General features: G+C 46.9%; 1 protein-coding gene across 1 annotated transcript in view; it reads right to left on the reverse strand.

Annotated features, from left to right (window-relative positions):
• Window positions 1-20515, reverse strand: part of DNAH14 (dynein axonemal heavy chain 14) — a gene marked incomplete at its 3' end in the record, with an annotated part of 442814 nt that extends 422299 nt beyond the window's left edge. The window contains exon 1 of the mRNA XM_082252323.1: window positions 20417-20515. Within this exon, the coding sequence (XP_082108449.1) occupies window positions 20417-20419 (3 nt within the window). The 5' untranslated portion in view covers window positions 20420-20515. The remainder of the gene's footprint in view (window positions 1-20416) is intronic.
• Window positions 20516-20965: the final 450 nt, after the last annotated feature.

A 20965-nucleotide genomic window follows, 5' to 3' on the forward strand; every position in this document is an offset into this window, starting at 1 on the left:
CTATGCCGCCTCTCCTCACTGCTCAGTCAGTTTAGCAGCGAGTGGGTCAGCAGCCTGGCGCTGTCACAGAGTGGGTTTTTTTTTTAAATCACCTGATTAGAGCCAGAGGCTACAATAGGCTTCAAAAAAGGGTGGACCCAGGGCGCAGAGCAGTGCGCCCCGAGCCCACCCATTGTGTGACAATAGCCAATGAAAATTCACTATTTTCACACGGATCCTCCTCCTGGCTAATCAGGAAGCGGGTCCGAGACCCGCTTCCTGATTGGACAAAATGTGAACGCATGCCATTGGCCGAGGAGGAGGCGGGAGGACTCGAGAAGACGCGGGGAACTGAGGAGAAGCCGCCGCTGCAGGTAAGTCTCTCTGCATTGAAAGGGGGCACGCTGGTCTCTCTGCATTGAAAGGGGGCACGCTGGTCTCTCTGCACTGAAAGGGGGCACGCTGGTCATTCTGCATTGAAAGGGGGCACGCTGGTCACTCTGCATTGAAAGGGGGCACACTGGTCTCTCTGCATTGAATGGGGGCACGCTCGTCTCTCTGCATTGAAAGGGGGCACGCTGGTCTCTCTGCATTGAAAGGGGGCAGGCTGATCTCTCTGCATTGAAAGAGGGCACGCTGGTCATTCTGCATTGAAAGGGGGCACGCTGGTCATTCTGCATTGAAAGGGGGCACGCTGGTCATTCTGCATTGAAAAGGGACAGGCTGGTCACTCTGCATTGAAAGGGGACAGGCTGGTCTCTCTGCATTGAAAGGGGGCACGCTGGTCTCTCTGCATTGAAAGGGGGCACGCTGGTCATTCTGCATTGAAAGGGGGCACGCTGGTCTCTCTGCATTGAAAGGGGGCACGCTGGTCATTCAAACTTGTATTTAGATGCATTTTACTTTAATTACATAAGTATTTTCATAACAAACAATACATGTGCTTAGGGGGTAAGGGTTTCTTTAACTAATCTAGTGGAAGAGACTCGAGTGCTAAAATCCCGCGGTTTAGGGGGCGCAAATTACTTGCCTTGCCCCGGGTGCTGACAACCCACGCTACGCCACTGCCGGTACCATATCCCACAATCCTTTGCATGCAGTCACTACTAGCCACTGATTGGTCAGAGAATCGTTGTTATCCCACCCACTTAACTTTAGTACTACTTTAGTGGAAAAGCAAACCATACCAAACCGTACCGAACCGTTCCAACACCGTACCATGCAAAAGTTAGAAAATGTTCTACTTTCGGCATACATCCTTACTTTTATATTTGTGAGCACCAGCTTATACTGGAGTACAGCTACGCAATGCTGTGTCCATAGAAGACTGTATGCATCTGGACTTCCCAGGCGGGAGAAAGACACCGGAATTTGTTGCAGGGGCTCAGCCATCTATGTGAAAGATGCCTTATAATTTAATATTGTTGTGTACATGCTTCGGGTATCGTTTTTAGTGATAGTAGTACAAATAAAAATTACAAAGACACAGGCTCTTTATCACAGAAGAGACACGCAATATCTCTTCTGCAATAAAATAAACATCCCCTCCCTCTTCTGCAGAATGTACACTGAGCCGCACATGCTTAGCTCACTTTGCATTTCTAGCACAGTGGCAGTGTGCTGGGAAGAAGGATTCCTGCACATGCGCCAGAGTGAACTTATGCCAGCACCAGTAATGTTCCTTGAGGGCGTTGAATCATTGGGACAGAGATAAGTATTCCTGCCTTTAGTTCTGCTCTAAATCCACAATGGTGGGGTAGTTGTTTCCACCTACGTGCAATAAAGTTGCTTGAAATACCTGACTCACATGACCTTTGTGGGCATGCAGAGTTTTTTGTGGGACACCAGCTGGTAATGCTGGAACACCCTTTTTGCTGACTCAAACATGCTGAAGATTGTATGCAAGATACCATAACAGTTTCTTACAGTCCCCAACCAGTCTCAAATCTGGCCTGGAAGTCTGAATATGATTAGTGATGTAGAAAGCAGAGAGAAGTTACACCACACAGGCATCAAGGACTATATTCCTACTGCCCTCCTTATGGGAGGACTGGGCCAGGGGGGCAATTGCCCCCTGGGCCGCTCTGATGCCCCATAAAAAGGCTGCACCGCTTCTGCCAAAAACATGCCTAAAGGATTCCTGGAGAAAAGAAGTGAAAAGTCCCTGCTGCTGACCTACTGAGTACAGGTTGAAGACAAGGACAGAGCGCAGACCTCCTCCACCAGCATGGATAGTGTAAACTGTGTCTGAGAAGAGGCCGGTTCCATGCCCCACTGGAGACTCTCCAGCCCCAGCTCCCCCCCAACCGCCCCCTGCTGGCCAGATCGGAAACCCGGATTCGGCCAGTGAGTGGAGAATACCTGGAGCGGAGCTTCAGCCTGGAATGGGGGTCAGGAGGAGGCCAGGAAGAGGGAGAGTGGGAGGGGGGCCAAGTCACTGCACCATGGGCCTCTGGTTTGTACTTGCCCCATGGGCTGAAAGTTGCCAGTCAGCCCCTAGCCCTCCTATTAACTCTCTAAAGACATGCATATGAGGAAAAGAATGCAATAGGTTTTCATTGTAATAGAAGATTCTGCACTGTACCAAGAGAATGCCACTGTTAATAAAAAGTCCTGCATTGTCTGTAATTGCACATGTAACAGTGTATTTTGATTGGTTTGTGCAAAAGTTATAGCATCTAAAATCTATGGGATAGACTGATAGCATTTTTAGTTTTTTATTGTTTTTACTAGTAATAGCGGCAATAAGCGATTTTTAGCGGGACTGCGACATTGCGGTGGACAAATCTGACACCCCGTGACATTTTAAGGGACTAGCGATGCCAATACAGTGATCAGTGCTAAAAACAATGCACTGTTACTGTATAAATAAATGACACTGGCAGGGAAGGGGTTAACACTAGAGGTGATCAAGGAGTTAAGTGTACTCCTAGGGAGTGCTTTCTAACTGTGTGGGGGATGGCTGTGCTAAAGAAAAAGAGAGATCTGTGTTTCAGCTTGGCTGAAACACAAGATCTCACTCTTCCTCTGTGACAGAACAGCCGTCTGCCTTGTTTACATAGCGGCCATCGCGGCCGCCGGACCGGCTGATTTGCTCCCACTGTGTCTAATCACAGCGGGAGTGGCGCTCCAGCGGCGCGCGCATGCCCCTGAGAACATCTGCACAAAATCACGTACCTATACGTGTTTTTTCGTAGCTAGGCCGCCCTGCCGCAGTATATATGCAGTGGGCAGTCTGGAAGTGGTTAAGGAGCCATAGGCTCCTTTCACACTTGTACGACCTGAAATTGCGCGACTTAAAGCAATGCCTGTGTAATCTTAAAGGTCGATGGACCTCAAGTTACTGCAAGTCACTGCAATTTGCAGTTGCACAGATATGAATGGTACTCTCTGGAAATCATGGGGTACGACTTGTCATGTGACTTTGCTGTCCCAAGTCGTAAGACAAGTTGCACAAATGTGAAAGCGGCCTTATAGGTAAAATGGTCATAAGCTCTTTAACCACTTGCCTACAGTGCACTTTCAGCCCCCTTCCTGCCCAGGCCAATTTTCAGCTTTCAGCGCTCTCACACTTTGAATGACAATTGCGCGGTCATGCTACACTGTACCCATATGAATTTTTTATCATTTTTTTCACACAAATATAGCTTTCTTTTGGTGGTATTTAATCACCTCTGGGTTTTTTATTTCTTACAAAAAAAAGAAAAACGACAGAAAATTTTGAAAAAAATGTTTTTCCTATTTTCTGTGAGTAAATTTTGAAAATAAATAAATGTTTCTCCTTCACTGATGTGCACTGATGAGGCAGCACTGATAAGCTGCACTGATGGGCACTGATGAGGTGGCACTTATGGGCACTGATGAGGTGGCACTTATGGGCACTGATGAGGTGGTACTGACGAGGAGGTACTAATATGCCGCACTGATGAGCACTGATAGGTGGCACTGATAGGCGGCACTGATGAGCACTGATAGGTGGCCCTGAGATGTGGCACTAGTGGGCACTGAGAGGCGGCACTGATGGGCACTGACAGGCAGCACTGATAGACACTGACAGGTGGCACTGATGGACACTGACGGGTGGCACTGATGGGCAGCCACATCAGTGCCCACACTCAGTGCCCATAGTGCTGCCAGTCAGTGCCCATCAATGCCTAGATGAGCAGACACTGATGTGCACTGACTGGCAGCACTATGGGCATTGATTGTGGGCACTGATGGTGGACACTGATGGCGGGCACTGTGGGCACTGATGGTGGGCAGTTATGGCACTTTATTTCACGTTTGTACAATCAGGGCACTGGTGATCAGTGCCCTGATTTCTTTTCCCTGTGTCCCCTATGAGGAGGAGCCGCTGATCGGCTCTCCTCGCCTCACACGCTGACAGTGTGACCCGAGGAGAGCCGAATAACGGCACTTCCTCATTTACATGTGACCGGCTGTGATTAGACACAGCCGATCACATGGGTAAAGAGTCATGTCATTGACTCTTTACCGAGATCGGGATCGCGCTGTGTCCTAGCAACCTGGCGCGGTCATGATCGCCGCTCCGCTCGCCCCCGGGGGCGCGCGAGAGAGGCTGTTCTGGTGCGCCATCATATGACGGCGTCCCAGGATAATGGCCACACCGCTCCGCCGTCATTTGACGGCGGGCAGGTAGTAAGTGGTTAAGTAAGCTGGAGTCTCCCCAAACCGCAGCTCATCCAACCAATAATGACAGCAGTACACAGCTTCATTTAAAAATGTGAGTGGACTCAAAGTAAGGCTTTCCTGTTTGAAACTGTGCAGGGAGGCTGACCCAGGAATGCTGCATTAGGATTTCTGGCCAGCAGTCAAAATTAGACTTCTTATTTGGCATGAAGAAGTGGCCATACATTTGCGTTTAGTACTGGATGGTGAACACACATTTACACTTTGAAGCTTTGTTGACCATTGTTTATTATACATGGTCCACGTGGTTTGGTAAGAGGCTATTATTTTACTTACGTCAGCATGGAATTTCACTCTTGCTTGCACTGGATGGTGATCTGCACGTAGTTGAAGAACTTCTTCATGAACTTTATTTTAACTGTTTATAGTTCCTATGTTATGAAATTGAACTTTTTTATGTAGCACAACCCCCCCCCCCCGACCTCCAGAGGCCTGGTGTTGACCCCCAGAGACAGGGATAGCCGACATTCCTCCTCAGGGTGCAGATTCCTAGGCATGGTGGGTGGTGAACACGATAGAAAGATGGGCGCCAGTCACTTTTATGCTTAAACAGAGAGAAGTTTATTTCTCACTACAGGCAGGGCTGTATTTTGGCCTAGGCCAACAAGGCCCAGGCCTAGGATGGCACTTTGCAGGGGGGGCAGCAAAAAAACTGCCCCCCCTCCACCTGAGACTCTATTGGCCACTGGTTGCTAGAGCGGCCTCTCTCATTCCCCCCTCTCTCTCTCTCGCTCTTTTCCCCCCTCTCTCTGTCACCCCCTCTCTCATCCCCCCTCTCACTCTCTCATCCCCCCTCTCGCTCTCTCTCTCATCCCCCCTCTCGCTCTCTCTCTCTCATCCCCCCTCTCGCTCTCTCTCATCCCCCCTCTCACTCTCTCATCCCCCCTCTCGCTCTCTCATCCCCCCTCTCGCTCTCTCATCCCCCCTCTCGCTCTCTCTCTCATCCCCCCTCTCGCTCTCTCTCTCTTACCCCCCTTCTCTCTCTCTCTCTCTCATCCCCCCTTACCCTCCCCCCTCTCTCTCTCCCTCACCCACCCCCCCCTCTCATGATATCTCAGGGGTTCATGCTGGGACTTGTAGTCCTTCAATTTTGGAGGGAGCCACATCCGTTAAGAAAGGAGGGGGGCAAATTTACATAGGAAGGGGGGGGGGGTGCCCAATTTAAGTCTTGCCTAGGGCAGCACAAAACCAAAATACACCACTGACTACAGGAACAAAAAAAAATGGGAGAGATGGGTAGGGCACAGGACATCCTTAGTGAAAAATGGCAGACTCCTTAGACAAAATGAAGAATAGGCAGACAACAGTATAGATAAAGAACCTTTAAGCTTGGACTGACCTGGGAGGCAACTACTCTCCCTTGAGTCCAGTCTCCTATAGTAATTTGTACTTTGTAGCTTCAACTGTCTCCTATAACAACAGCATGTAACTCACAGAAGGTCTAAGAGTTCTGTGGATGATTCCATCTTGATGCTTTCTCAGGCTCTCTAACACATGGCAGAGTCACCTCTGGTACTTCATCTCAGGTCTCCATCCTTTCCTTCACTCTTCCAAGCAGTGCAGTGTGCAGGCTCTCCCTTGCAGAGCCCCGAGCACATGGCTAGGCTTCAGATTTCGGTCCTACCCAGCAGCAGCTATTTATCACACACCCACCCAGACAGGGGTCTGTGTGTTAAGAGACAGATCACCTGACTTCCTCAAAATAAATAGCCTCCCCCAGCATGCCCCGCTACCAGTGTGATTGGCTGAGAGAAACATACATATTCATAACCTGACTCACTGTAATTCATCACATTAATGACAAAGGTAACAGTGCCACCCACTGACAGAAGGGAGAAATACAGCCAGACCAGGATTAGGAGGGAAATCCAATGACCACAATAATATAAATCAGCCAAGCTAGCTACCACCTAGCACAACTAAATTTACTAGCAACCCTGCTTAGGACAAGGGTGCTACAATTATTTAAGAACTTTAAATTCTTAAATTCAATTGCTGCACATTATACATTTTTATAGGATATTAGTTAGATGTTTGTTTGTTATCACCTACTATTGATGAGTATTTATTTAATTAATTATTGATATATTTACTTTGTTGAGAGTGAGTGGGCCCCGGTTCACACTAGGGCGACCTGTGAGGCGACCTGGTCGCCTCACAGGTCGCCGCAGGTCGCCTCCCATAGGAAAGCTGCGGACCCGTTCTAATAGGAGCGACACAAGTCGCTCCGACCTAGAAAAAGGGTCCGGAGCTTCTTTGGGGCGACCAGGAGACGACCGCCATAGACTTCAATGTTATGAAGTCCGTGGCGGCCGCTCGGAGGTCGCGGCGCGCTGCTCGCACCGCGATCTCGGAGGTCGCCCCTGAAAGTAGCGTCGCTCCTATGTGAACCGGCGCTTAGCGCTACACTATATATTTTGAGACAGATATATCTTTATTGTTTACAACAAAGAAAAACAAAAGTAGAGGGATACCTTCTCATCAAATATCATCATGTATGAAAGACTGATCAATGGCAACAGATACAATATATATTTAATTGTGGTGTACACATGGGCTGAATGTCAGATGTTTCTGTAGAATCGGCCTATACTGGCCAATATTTGGTCCATGTGTACCAGGCATTAATTACACAGAGTTTACTAAAAGCAATGAAGGACTGAAACGTTGCCAGTGACAAAAACAAATAGGCCCAAGTGTAGCTGTCGCAGCCATAGCGGGAGCAGGAAAAGCCCTCCTAGGTTTAAATCTACACAGAAAAATTTAAAATTAAATTAAAAAAAAGGTATTTATGCAGGCATTTGTTTTTTAAAAATCACATTTGTGGAACCCACTGCCGCACAGAGCCGCCCATTAAGATGAATTAGAAGATGGAATTGTTTTGTCCTGGCGACTGAGTAAAAACACCAGCTTGAGTACTTTTGGGTTGATTTACAAATCCACTTTGCGCTACAAGTGCACTTGGAAATGCAGTCGCTGTAGATCTAAGGGGAAGACCTGAAATATGGGGAAGCTTTGCTGATTTCTATCATCCATGGTACAAGAGATGGTCAGAGATTGCAGACATAGTACAAGAGATGGTCAGAAATTGCAAACATGGGATGGTCAGAGACTTCAGACATGGTATAAGGTGGTTAGAGACTGCAGATATGGGATGGTCAGAGACTGCAGACATGGTACAAGAGGCGGTCAGAGACTGCAGACATGGGATGGTCAGAGACTGCAGACATGGAAGAGGTGGTGAGAGATTGCAAACATGCTGTGCCAGACTGGTCAAGAGACTTTGAACATGTTATAGGAGTTGTTGGAGATTGGGGAAATGTTTCAGGAGGTCATTGGCTGGAGACATATTATATGAGACTGCTAGATATCACTGCTATAACAGGACAATAGGGAAACAAACATTAGTGTCTGCAGGGGCGTATTCCCTGGTAATGTGTACTCTGGAGTATAATGCAGCACTCTCTTACATGGCTTAACCAATTAAAGCATTCTCTCATGTACATTCTGTAGCACAAAACAGAACTCTTTGCTAACATGTAGATCTTGTATCACAATGCAGCACTATCTTGCAATGCGTATATTCTGTAGCACAATGCAGCATTCTCTGATAACATTTACAATCAGTAGTACAATTTAAAGCGGTTGTATACTGAAAAAAACAAACAAACCCTGCAAGACAAAGGCATAATGAGTTAGTATGCATCGCATACTAGCTCATTATGAAATACTTACCTTAAAACTAAGCCCCGACACGGACCCCAGGACACCGCTGTGGGAGCTGACATGCTGAGTGGCCGGAGCTGCGATGATGTCACTCCCGCGCATGCGCGCAGGAGTTTCACTTTCCGGCAAGTTCCCGGCAAGAAACTCTGAAGGTCCGCCGGACCTTCAGAGCGCATGCGCCGCTTATGTCAGCGGCTGCATGCAGGGCAAATATCTCCTAAACCATGTAGGTTTAGGAGATATTAATTGTACCTACCCTCCATGTTCTGAGAATACGCAGCACCCTCAGATAAAATGCAGCTCTTTCTGGTGACATACAGCACACATTGATAACATGAGAGAACATTTTGGTAACCAGTGTGATCCTTCAACCTTGACCTCAACCCGATAGAACATCTTTGAGATAAATAAGAGGGGAGACTAAACCAGGCCTTCTTGTCCACATCAGTGCCTGGCCTCATAAATGTGCTTCAGGAAGAATGGTAAAACATTCCCATAGACACACTCCTAAACCTTGTGGACAGCCTTCCCAGAAGATTTGAAGCTGTTATAGCTGCAAAGGGGGGGCCAACTCACTATTGAACCCTAAGACTAAGACTAGGATGCCATTAAAGCGGAGTTCCGGCCTCAAAAACCCCTTTGGGACATCCACTTGCTGACAATCACCTGAAAAAGAAATGGTTTTAGTTTACTTACCTTGTTATTGAAGAAAATCTACTTACCTTTCTTCCACTTCCTCCCTCTGCGGCCGCGGCCCGCGCCGTCACTTCCTGCTTGCATTGACTCCTGGGAGCTGAACGTCATCACTCCCAGGAATCAATGCGCCTGCACCGGCCCCGCTCGTCAGTTCCGGTGCAGGCGCGTCATTCCCTGCTAAACAGCTTCTGGGCATGCCCAGAAGCTGTGCAGGGATGACGCGCCTGCACTGGAAGTAACGAGCGGGGCCGGAGCAGGGCATTCTGGGACCGAAGAGGACACCGAAGAGGATGCTCCGGCTTCAGCTGCCCACACCTGAGATGGCAGCGCTGGACAAGACATTTTCAAGGTAAGTATTTCTTCTAAAAGGTAAGTGCAACCGGGGACAGTTCAGAGGCTATCCATTGTGGAATGCACTAGCCCTGACTGTCCCGGGGGTATTTTTATCTAAAAAACGTTTCCGAGGCCGGAACTCCGCTTTAAAGTTCATGTGCGTGTAAAGGCAGGCGTCTCAATACTTCTGGTAATATAGTGTAATTCTTATACCAATGCAGCAAGCCACATCACTTTTTAATCCTATAACAAGCCCAATGCTCTTTCTCGCTGTGCAAATCTAATAAATAGGAATGAAAAAGGAGCTGCACACAGAGTTTTTTGAAGCTAATGATACCTCTCAAAACCCAGAGGGAAGAGAGGCTCAACCGCCTCATTTCAGTGCTCAGCTAATACCCTCACACTCATAGATTCATAAAATACATGTAGTTTCACAAACCCATTTGAAATTGACTATTTAGTAGCTTTAAAAGTCTGCATGATGAATAAATTGCTGACTAGTCTAATATACAGCAGTTATTTTCAAAGCTCCCTCTTTTAAAAATGAAAAAAACAATCTTTAAGCTCCAGTCAGGGATTGGCTGCAATGATGTCATCAGTCTTCAAAAGGAAAAGGGAAGCCCCCCCCCCCAGTGATCACCTAGACTGTACACTGTAACTTTGAAGCAAGGCCCAGTTTAAGAAGCTGCAGAAAGAGCTGATCTGTGTCAGACATTTGTGAACACAGTCAGAAAAATGCACAGGCAGCAGGATTTACATGATTTTGTCATCTCTGAGTTATTAACGCATTCATTAACTCATTCACCTCCCTAAGTAGCCCAGGGTACCGAACCCCAAGGCTCTTTAATTCTTGTAATTCAATTATTATGCTTCCAGGTGCACTTAAAGCTGAACCTGGGCAGAAATATCTTCCTTTGTGTGCACCAAATGCCTTTGCAAACCCATTACCATGTAAAAGTAGCAATGACATCATTATTGTCCTGTACATAGACTGTGCAGAGAGCAGAGCTGTGGAAGGGGCCTAGCAGGCTCCATACACTACAGACTGTCTGCAGGATTGGGTGGAGACAGGATTAGTCACCCTGCACCAGGAGAGAGAGCAAGTGTGACTGGTCTTTATTACAGAAAGATGCTGCACAGAAGCAAAGTTTCACACTGGATTACTGCACAGATCTAGAAGAAATACACAAAGCACACCAAGATTAAGGAAGAATATACAGGACTCTTATATTTATACATTATTTGCTATTCTGGAATTCAGCTTTCAATAATCACCAGATGCTGTATCTCATTTGTGTTACATTGTTTATTGACATATCGGAGGGTCTTGAAACTTTCTAAACAAAGGGCCAGCTAACTGTCCTTCACGCTTTAGGAGGGTTGGCCTGTGGCCAGTGGAAGTAGAAAACGCCCCGGTGTCGGTTAGAAAAAACAATGCCCCATCATTGGTTTTAGTGGAAGGAATAGTGTCTTATTGTTGGTATGAGTGTGAGGAATAATTCCCCATCGATGGTGTCAGTGGAAGGAAGAATGCCCCTTCGATGGTGTCAGTGGAAGGAATAATGCCCCATTGATGGTATCAGTGGGAGGAATGGTGCCCCATCATTGGTTTTAGTGGAAGGAATAGTGTCTTATTGTTGGTATGAGTGTGAGGAATAATTCCCCATCGATGGTGTCAGTGGAAGGAAGAATGCCCCATCGATGGTGTTAGTGGAAGGAAGAATGCCCCATCATTGATGTCAGTTGGAGGAAAAGCGTACCAAGAACTGGAAAAAGGAAAACAGCGGGCCGCATGTGGCCCCTGGGCCACAATTTGGAGACTACTGACGTATATCATCGCTGAGATTTGTTACAACCTTTTGCAACCAAACAACTGCATTTTCTGGTAAAGCATAATTAAGAACTATTGCAATTGAGAAAAATACACAGATTATTTATGAAAATAACTAATCAGTGAATCATGTGTCAGCAGTGCAGTGCATAAAATCACCCAGACATGAGTTAGATGCTTCAGTTATTGTTCACATCATATACCGAATTAGGGAAAATATGTGATCGCACTGATTATGATCATGAAATGATTGTTGGTACTAGGTAGGCTGGTTCGGCCCCTTTTTACATGGGCGATCCGATCAGGTCCACCTGTCAGTTTGTCAGGAAGTCCATGCATTCGCCTGGACAGGACTTGTGTCGTTTTACACCCGCCTACCTCTGGGCCTGATCTGGTCTGCTAAAAAAAAAAAGAAGGGTATCCACCCCATTCCGTTCAGGCAGATCGGAGGGGGATCAGGTGTATGTTTACTCTTGCCTGAACATAGAGTAGGGCGAGCTCTGTCTGTGTCCACTCTGAAAAAACTGAGCGGACATGGATGTGTCATACACCCACTCTACTCAGATCAGCAGGGGATCATCGAGCTGATACCCCTGCTGATGGGAACAGAATCTGCTCCATGTAAAAGGAGCCTATAACTAGCCATAGATGGAGCAAATATTAGCCAGTTCAGCAAGGAAGAGCCAAGATTTGATCACAGCTGGTCACATGTAAATGAGAAAGTGCTGTTTATCGGCTCTCCTCGCCTCCCACTGTCAGAGTATGTAGCAAGGAGAGCTGATCAGTGGCTCCTCCTCAAAGAGGAGCCTAGGACAGGTAATAAGGGCACTGATCATCAGTGCCCTGATTACTGTAAAGTAAAAAAACTTGCCCATAAGTCCCCCCAACCAATGCCCATCAGTGCCCACCATCAGTGCCCATAGTGCTGCCAGTCAGTGCCCATCAGTGCCTGCTCATCTGTGCTATCCATCAGTGTCCATCAGTGCCCATCACTGCCGCCCGTCAGTGCTCATCAGTGCTGCTCATCAGTTCCCATCAGTGCCGCCTAGCAGTGCCCATCAGTGCCACCTCTCAGTGCCCATCAGTACCACCTACCAGTGCCCATCAGTGCGGCATATTAGTACTTCCTCATCAGTGCTACCTCATTAGTGCCCATAAGTGCCACCTCATCAGTGCCCATCAGTGCAGCCTATCAGCGCACATCAGTGAAGGAGAAAAATTACTTATTTTCAAAATTTACTCACAGAAAATAAGAAAAACCTTTTTTTTTTTTTTTCAAAATTTTCATTTTTTTTCTTTTTTTTTTGTAAGAAATAAAAAACCCATCAGTGATTAAATACCACCAAAAGAAAGCTCTATTTGTGTGAAAAAAATGATAAAAATGTCATATGGGTACAGTGTAGCATGACCGCACAATTGTCATCCAAAGTGTGACAGCGCTGAAAATTGGCCTGGGCAGGAAGGGGGTGAAAGGGCCCTGTATTGAAGTGGTTAAGGAAACAACCACTTTAACCACTTGCCGACCAGCCACCGCAGACATACGGCGGCAGGTTCCCGCAAAGCGATTTACCCGTTTGTCGATTCACCGGAGTGATTGTGGGGGTGTGGAAGCTGATCTGCAGGGCCAGCTGCCACGATTGCCGCCGGGCACCCGCGATAGCTCCCCGTGGAGACAGAACGGCGGTCTGCTGGTGTAAACACAGCAAACCGTTGTTCTGTCAGCAATCAACACAGGGCTCCTGTGTTCCTTCTATTTTGGAACACGGGTCCCTGTGTTGATTACACAAGCCCACAACACCCCACCCCCCACAGTTGGAAAACACCCCTAGGCATACATTTAACCCTTTGATCGCCCCGGTGTTAACCCCTTCCCCGCCAGTGTAATTAGTACAGTAACAGTGCATATTTTTAGCACTGATTACTGTAGTAATGTCACTGGTCCCCCCAAAAGTGTAAAAAATGTCAATTAGGTGTCCGATTTGTCTGCCGCAATGTCGCAGTCCCGCTAAAAATCGCTGATCGCCGCCAGTACTATTAAAAAAATAGAAAATAAATAAAAATGACAAATTTTTCCCCTAGTTTGTAGACACGATAACTTTTGCGCAAACCAATCAAAATACGCTTATTGGGATTTTGTTTACCAAAAATGTGTAGCAGAATACAAATTGGCCTAAAATGATGAAAAAATTAGATTTTTCATTTTTTTTTATTGGGAATGTTATATAGCAAAAAGTGAAAAATATTGTTTTTTTTTTGTTTTTTTAGAATTGTCGCTATTTTTATGTTTATAGCGCAAAAAATAAAAATCGCAGAGGTGACCAAATACCACCAAAAGAAGGTTCTATTTGTGGGAAAAGAGAATATCATTTTTTTGGGGTACATTGTCGCACGACTGCACAATTATTAGTTAAATTAACGCAGTTTAGAATCTCAAAAAATGGCCTGGTCATTAGTGGAAAAATCTTACAGTCCAGAAGTGGTTAAAGCAGAACTAAACCCATCAATTTAATGGATTAAAACTGTAACAGTTTAACGGTAATGCTAACTGTCACATTTGCTTGTGCTCTTACCCAAACTGTCAAACCATCAAATGGCTGGTGTCATAACTGATCACTTGTGCAGCACCTGATTGGTTACTGCAGATGATTGCACAATCTCATTTGGCTCTGGATTGTCCAAAACCAGCCCAATCATTTTTGGTGGTTGTAAAACTGCCCAGCTTTGCTACAGATATAATTATGTGTAGAATAATATACTAATGGCATAATTGAAATAAGCATAAATAGGAGTACAAGCTCCAACAGTGTAATTACTGATCTGAAAATGAAGTTCATTATTGAACCATTAATTGGCAACTAAGAAACTGAGAGATAATTAAAAAAAAAAAACGAATCTCAAAAAATATAATTATCTTCTCTTCTATTGTGTATGAAGTATCCTATTAAATATCTAATGAAGGCAATCGGCTAAATGAAGCTCCTAGGCGAAAATATAATTGTGTATCATTTAAAAAAAACAGCAGATGAAAATGTAAAGTATAATAAAAAATTGGGTTTTTGACTTCCCGTAAAATCCATTTCTCTAATGTTCATTGATGGACACAGCTCCTCATCTTCTTGATTGCGTGGGTTATGCTGCCCCCTACAGGAGTAGGACACTAGGTAGGAAAGAACTTGACTACTCCTATGGGGCAGTCCCAGGGGATATACTCCCACTCTCTGCTATAGGTATTCAGTTTTGTTACAAGCAGTATCAGAAGAAAAAACCCAAACTCCATAGACGGCTGGGTGCTGTGTCCACCAATGAACATCAGAGAAATGGATTTTACAGTAAGTCAAAAATCCCATTTTCTCTTTCGTTCATTGACAGACACCGCTCCTCATCTTCTTGACTGCGTGGGACGTCCCAAAGCAGTGTCAAAACATGAGGGGTGGGAACAGCAAGAAAAAATACTTCCCAAGGCTAAACATAGCCAACCAGGTAACATGCAGCTCAACCATAAAACAACTGGAGCTCACCTTAAAAAAATAAAACACAAAAAAATAAATATATAAAACACCCTCAAAGAGGACCAAGTCCTCTAAACAGCAGCCTGCAAAACCTTGCTGCCGAAGGAAACATCAGCAGATACCAACACATCCACCTTATAAAACTTTGTGAACATGTGCATAGACGACCAGGTGGCAACCTTGCAAACCTGCATCACTGATGCCTGATGACGGAAGGCCCAGGAAGCACCAAGCGCCCCCCGAGCAGAATGCGCCCAAACAGGGAAAGGAGACACCGGACCCTTGATGGAATAGGCCTGAATCACTGTCTGTCTGATCCATCTGGAAACGGTTGCAGCGGAAGCAGCCAACCCTTTTTGAGGTCCATCCGTGAGGACAAATAGTGAGTCTGACTTCCTAAAAGACTCCGTAGCTGCCAGGTACACCCTAATTGCCTGAACCACATCCAAGGTACGCAAGGCAATTTCCTTCGGATGTTTAGGCCTGGGACACAGGGAAGGCAACACAATATCTTCATTCAAATGAAAATCAAAGACGACCTTTGGAAGGAACGACGGACACGGATGAAAATCCACCTTATCCCTGTGAACCACCAGGTAAGGTGAACAACAAAACAGTGCCGCCAGCTCCAACACCCTGCACGCAAAAGTAATAGCCACCAAAAAGGCCACTTTCTGAAACAACGTAAGCAGGGGAACCTCCCGAATATTTTCAAAAGTAGGCATCTGGAGAACTGACAACACCAAATTGAGATCCCACGGCGGCAATGGAGACCGCACTGTAGGAGCCAAGTGTCGAACACCCTAGATAAAGGTACGCACCAAGGAATGTGTGGCCAGTGGACGTTGAAAGAAAACTGCCAAGGCGGAAACCTGGCCCTTGATGGTACTTAAGGTCAGTCGCTGCTAAACCCCCCATTGGAAGAAAGCCAAGACCAGAGCCACCGAAAAGGAGCGAGGGTGAATTCTAAGAGACTCACACCATGCAATGTACGTCTTCCAAGAGCGATGGTAAATCTTCCTAGAGGTAGATTTTCTAGCCTTTAAGAACGTAGGAATCACCGATTCAGGCAACCCACTATCCTTCAGCACCTGGCTTTCAACAGCCAAGCCGTTAAAGTCAGCGACTGTAAAGCAGGATGGAAGATTGGCCCTTGGGACAGCAGATCTTCCCTGAGAGGAAATCTCCATGGAGCATCGGCGACCAGCCATACCAGATCGGCGTACCAAGACCGGCGAGGCCAGTCTGGAGCCACTAGAATGACCAGAATCCTTTCTGCCTCAATCCTGTGCAGGAGTCTCGGCAGAATTTTAAAGGCATAAATCAGAGGACATTGACTCCAAGGAGCCACTAAGGCATTTGTAGCGTCGGCTAGAGGATCCTGAGACCGTGCCACAAACCTCTGTACTTTCCTGAGAAGAGAGGACAGAAGATCCACCTGGGAAGTACCCCACCAGAGACACAACTGATGAAGTGACCATTCCCCCTGGTCCAATGTCTGTCGACTAAGGTAATCCACTTGCCAATTCTCCACGCCTGGAATGTGCACAGCAGAGAGGGCTGGAACGAACCGTTCTGCCCACCTCAGAATACTGCAGGGCGTAACTACAGGGGTTGCAATTGCAACCGGGCCCCATGCTCCAGGGGGCCTGTGTGGCTCCCCTGTACACCTGGATAGGAGGGGGGCGGTGGCAGCATGTAGAGAAATCCCCGTCCTCCTTATTCCTCCTGTAGCTGCAGGAGGAAAATTGAGGAGATTGGTTCCCCTCATGCTGCCCCCGCCACTCCTCCTATCCAGTTCACTTGTGTTCTGCTGTCTCTGGGCCCCTGTGTGCTCCCCTGCCCCCCCCCCCACTGTGCTAACCCCCCCCCCTCCCCACTGTGCGTCCGGCTTCTTCCCTCCCCTCTCCTGCCGGCTGCTGCAGGGGATGTGTCACAATAGAGAACCAGAAAGGGGTCGGTAAATATATAATTCACCAGCTCCTTCCTTTTCTGAATGGACAGAGTCATAGTCAGTGACATTGTAAAAAAATAAAATAAAATGATAAAAAATAATACAAATAAAAAAAACAAACAATAAAAACGACTGACACCAGAGGGTGAACTTCCAGGATCGCAAAGGTTACACTTGCGTCTGGGCCCTGGCATTCCACCACCGTGGGGAGGCCCCAAGATGGCAAGAAGGGGGCCCACTGCAGAACTTGTGAAAGGGTCCCGCTGCGGGACAGTATTAAAGGGCCCCGCAATGAGAGTAAAGGGCCCCAGGATCAGTGCGAAGAGCCCCAGGCTTGAAGGGAAGGGCCCCAGCCAGGGGTCTGGGGGGCCCTTCATGGTTTCTTGCACCGGGGCCCTGAAGGTTCTAGTTACGCCTCTGGAATACTGGCTATTCCCCGAGCCGCCAGGGCACTTCTTGTGCCCCCTTGGTGATTGACATAAGCCACAGCCATGGCATTGTCTGATTGAATATGCACCGGACAACCCTGAAGACGAATAGCCCAATGATCCAGGCAAAGTCTAATCGCTTTGAGTTCCAGTACATTGATCGGTAGCCTGGACTCTTCCTGAGTTCAGACCCCCTGAGCACAATCTGTGCTGAGGACTCCCCCCCCCCACCCGGACAGGCTGGCATCCGTGGTGATGACTGTCCAGTACAGGGGAAGAAAAGATGCCAGAGAAAGAAGCCACCAAACAAGGGACTCTCTCATACTCTGGCTCAACAGGATCAGATTATCTAGAGACTGAGGATTCTTGTTCCATTTCACCAGGATCTCTTTTTGCTGAGATCTCATGTGGAACTGTGCAAATGGAACTGCCTCGAAGGGAGACACCATCAGGCCCAGCACCCGCATGCAAGTCCGAAGAGATGACCGTCTGCTGGACAGCAGAAGCTGAATAGCCTCCTGCAATTTATGGAGTTTTTCCTGAGGAAGAAACACCCTGGCTGAGTCCAGAGTCAGACCCAGATAATCCAGACTGGTGGACAGAACCAGAGCAGACTTCTGAAAATTCAGAATCCAACCGAACTCCCTCAGAGTTCGCAGAGTAATCTCCAAGTTGTCCAACAGAGCAGTTGAAGACTCTGTTTGCAACAGCAGATTGTCTAGGTACCCCAGTACCGCAATTCCCCGCTGACGCAATAATGCTAGCACCAGGGCCAACACTTTTGTGAAGACCCGAGGAGCAGAGGCGAGACCAAAGGGTAAGGCCACAAACTAATAATACTCCTCATCCACGGCAAAGCAGAGGAAGCGCTGGTGGCCGGCACATATTGGGATGTGAAGGTAGGTGTCCTTGATGTCGATGAAAGCGAGGAGATCCCCCTGGTGTAAGGATGCCACTACTGTGCGAATGGACTCCATTCTAAACTTCTGTACCCGCACAAAGCAGTTTGGCGCCTTGAGGTTCAGAATTAGACGTACCTTGCCTTCCTTCCCGGGAACTGTAAACAGGTTTGAGTAATGACCTTGAAAACGTTCTGATGTTGGAATTGGAACAATCACCCCTTGAAGTAAAAAATATTGCACTGCCCCAAAGAGATACCTTAAGCGATCTGGGGACAAGCACAGGTTGGAAGGGAAGAATCTTTCCGGAGGATAAAATCGAAAACTCGATCTTGTAGCGGGAGCGAAGGACTTTGTGGACCCATTTGTCCTGTATAAGGGAGGTCCACAGATCCAGAAACCAACATGAACATCCCCCCACCCCAGACACGGGTAAGGTTGCCCCTTCATGCAGAGGACGCCTTGTCCGCAGGTCTGACAGAACCCACTTGGCTTGCCAGACCAGGTCCTCCTGGAACCCCCGGTGGAGGCCCTGAAGGGCTTAGAACCCTTGTCTTGGGACCCTGAGGGATGAAAAGGCCTCTTGTGAGCAGAAAAGAAAGGCCCCCGTTGCGACGGGGCTCCTAACCCTTGAAAATCTGTGGAAGAAGAGTACTCTTTCCCTCTGACGGTTCCGAACCATTGTGGAGGATATACACGGTGCCTTATATCCTCCACAGTGGATCAGGACCGTCTGTTGCTGCAGATCAATAGCTGAATATAACCAAACACAAGAGATTACATGCAGCTTGCATCTTGTTGTTGTCTGGTGGTGCTGGATAAGTTCCTTTCGAAACATAACTGCCATGAATTTACATGAAATCAAACTAAGGCACAATAGTGCAATATTCCAGGGAAGGTATATCCTTTTACAGTATATATACATTGGTTTTGTGTTTTCTGTTCCCCAACAGATGATTTAAATCTGGATCCGGTTGTCCCTTATGGTACACTAATACTTACCTGGAAACATTTATACTATTACAACTGAATAGAATGTCTCCAATGCGATTTTATTTCTGTGGGTCTCAAATCTGCGATTCTACATTTATAGATTTTTTTCACAAAAAGTGTCTGCAGGTTCTTCCTATCAAGATGAGACACCTCTACCTATAACCCAATACATGTGAGCACCTCTTTTCCTAGAAGCCTACTTATATATGAAAAATACTTTTATGTTTAATGATATGAAAATATCACAATGCAATAATGATTAATGATTTGTCTATTTTCATCAGCATAGGGAAGCAATATCCATAAACTCCTTTGAAACATGTTGAGAAAGATCACGATTGATCTGGATTCATTGCTTGATGTATGCAGAGATCAAATGTAAATGGTTATGTATGATTTTTAATATGTCTTAATACATTTTGAAAATTTTAAACAAAATTGTTTGTGTCATATGCACCTGTAAAGCCCTATGACATTACTCCCTCTATTCCTTTTAATTAAAAATAGGAAGTTGAATTTTACTGACCACTCTGCCACAAGTTACCTTTGCCACTGACCACATCAGTACACACTTCTGCAGTTGCAGTGTGGAGCGACAAAAATGATAGCACAGGTTATGTTTGGCGGGTGGTGTTGTGTCCAAACACGAGCCATTCAAATGAATGGGGCTACACCGCAACTGCTTTACAACTGCATGTAATCCACACAGTTGCAGTGCAGTGCTGCAGGCCTTTCAAAGGTTATAATGGGAGATGAGGAGGCAAAATTGCATCTCTGATCTCCTATCAAATATCTCTGAAAAGCGATCCACCACAGACGATGACAGACGCAAGTGTAAGCACCTCCTAAAGCCCAACTCCGGTGAAAACTTTTTTACGTGTTATTTTGGAAAGATGGGGGAAGGGTTAGAAGTGAACCTGTAAGGTTGATATATTGCAGAGAGATTTCCCCTGTCAAGACAGGAAGCGGTGGGAGATTTCCCTGGCAGACACTAGCAAAAAGAAAATGAAAGCACATTTTTAGGGGGGGTTGGAACTTCTGACAATGCTTGCATTGGTGTCTGTGCTTGGTCCCAGTAAACAGCTGCTCCCCCAATTCTTGTCCTGGTGTCACAGAGACAGGAAGTGAGGGAAAACGTTCCAATGGGGTCACAAACAGAAATAAAACATAACAGAAAGTTAAGAGTGACCGTGGTTATCCAATACTATACAGATGGTAGAAATCAGGCACTAAAGATGTCAGGTCTATCATACCACCATACAGTAAATGCTTATCTTGGCTTCAATGATTATAAATGCAGGGAAATAAGGACTATTAGCCTGTAGTACTGCAGGGCCCATGTATTAGGAAGCACTCACCATGTGCCCAGCTGGGTGACCTGTCCCCGATCTCTGCTGTCTGTACTGAGCACGGAGAACTCACACTGGTCCGCACATCGGAGTTTGTTGTGATTTCTCACTCTCTGCAGGGAGACGCCGCCCGGGGTTGCCGTGGGGACGGGGGCGGAGCTCCGCAGATGAAAGGCCCGCCTACTTCCCCGGGACTTGTCAGTCAAGCGCAAGCAACGAAAGTTAGGAGGGCGGAGTTCATTCTGATATCGGGCACGCCCCCTCACAGAGTGGAGTAGCCTAAGCATCTCACAGCACAGAAGGAGGTATTAGGCAGGGCTGGGACAAGGGGTGGGCAGGAGGAATGTCTGCCCTGGGTACTGTGGTGTCATGTGAGGTGGGGGCACCAAGAGGAGATGAGAGGGGGGGTTTGTGTTGAGAGGGGGAAGGTGAAGGGTTGCAGAGGATAAGAATCGTTCTAGGAGGGGTGTTAGGGATGGTGATTTGGGGGATTTGTGTTGGAAGGGGGAATGGGGGAGGACAATTTGTGCTACAAGGGAATTTTTCTTTTTTGGGGGG

Source organism: Pelophylax lessonae (genome assembly GCF_965119305.1).
Source record: "Pelophylax lessonae genome assembly, chromosome: 3".
Taxonomy (NCBI): Eukaryota; Metazoa; Chordata; class Amphibia; order Anura; family Ranidae; genus Pelophylax; species Pelophylax lessonae.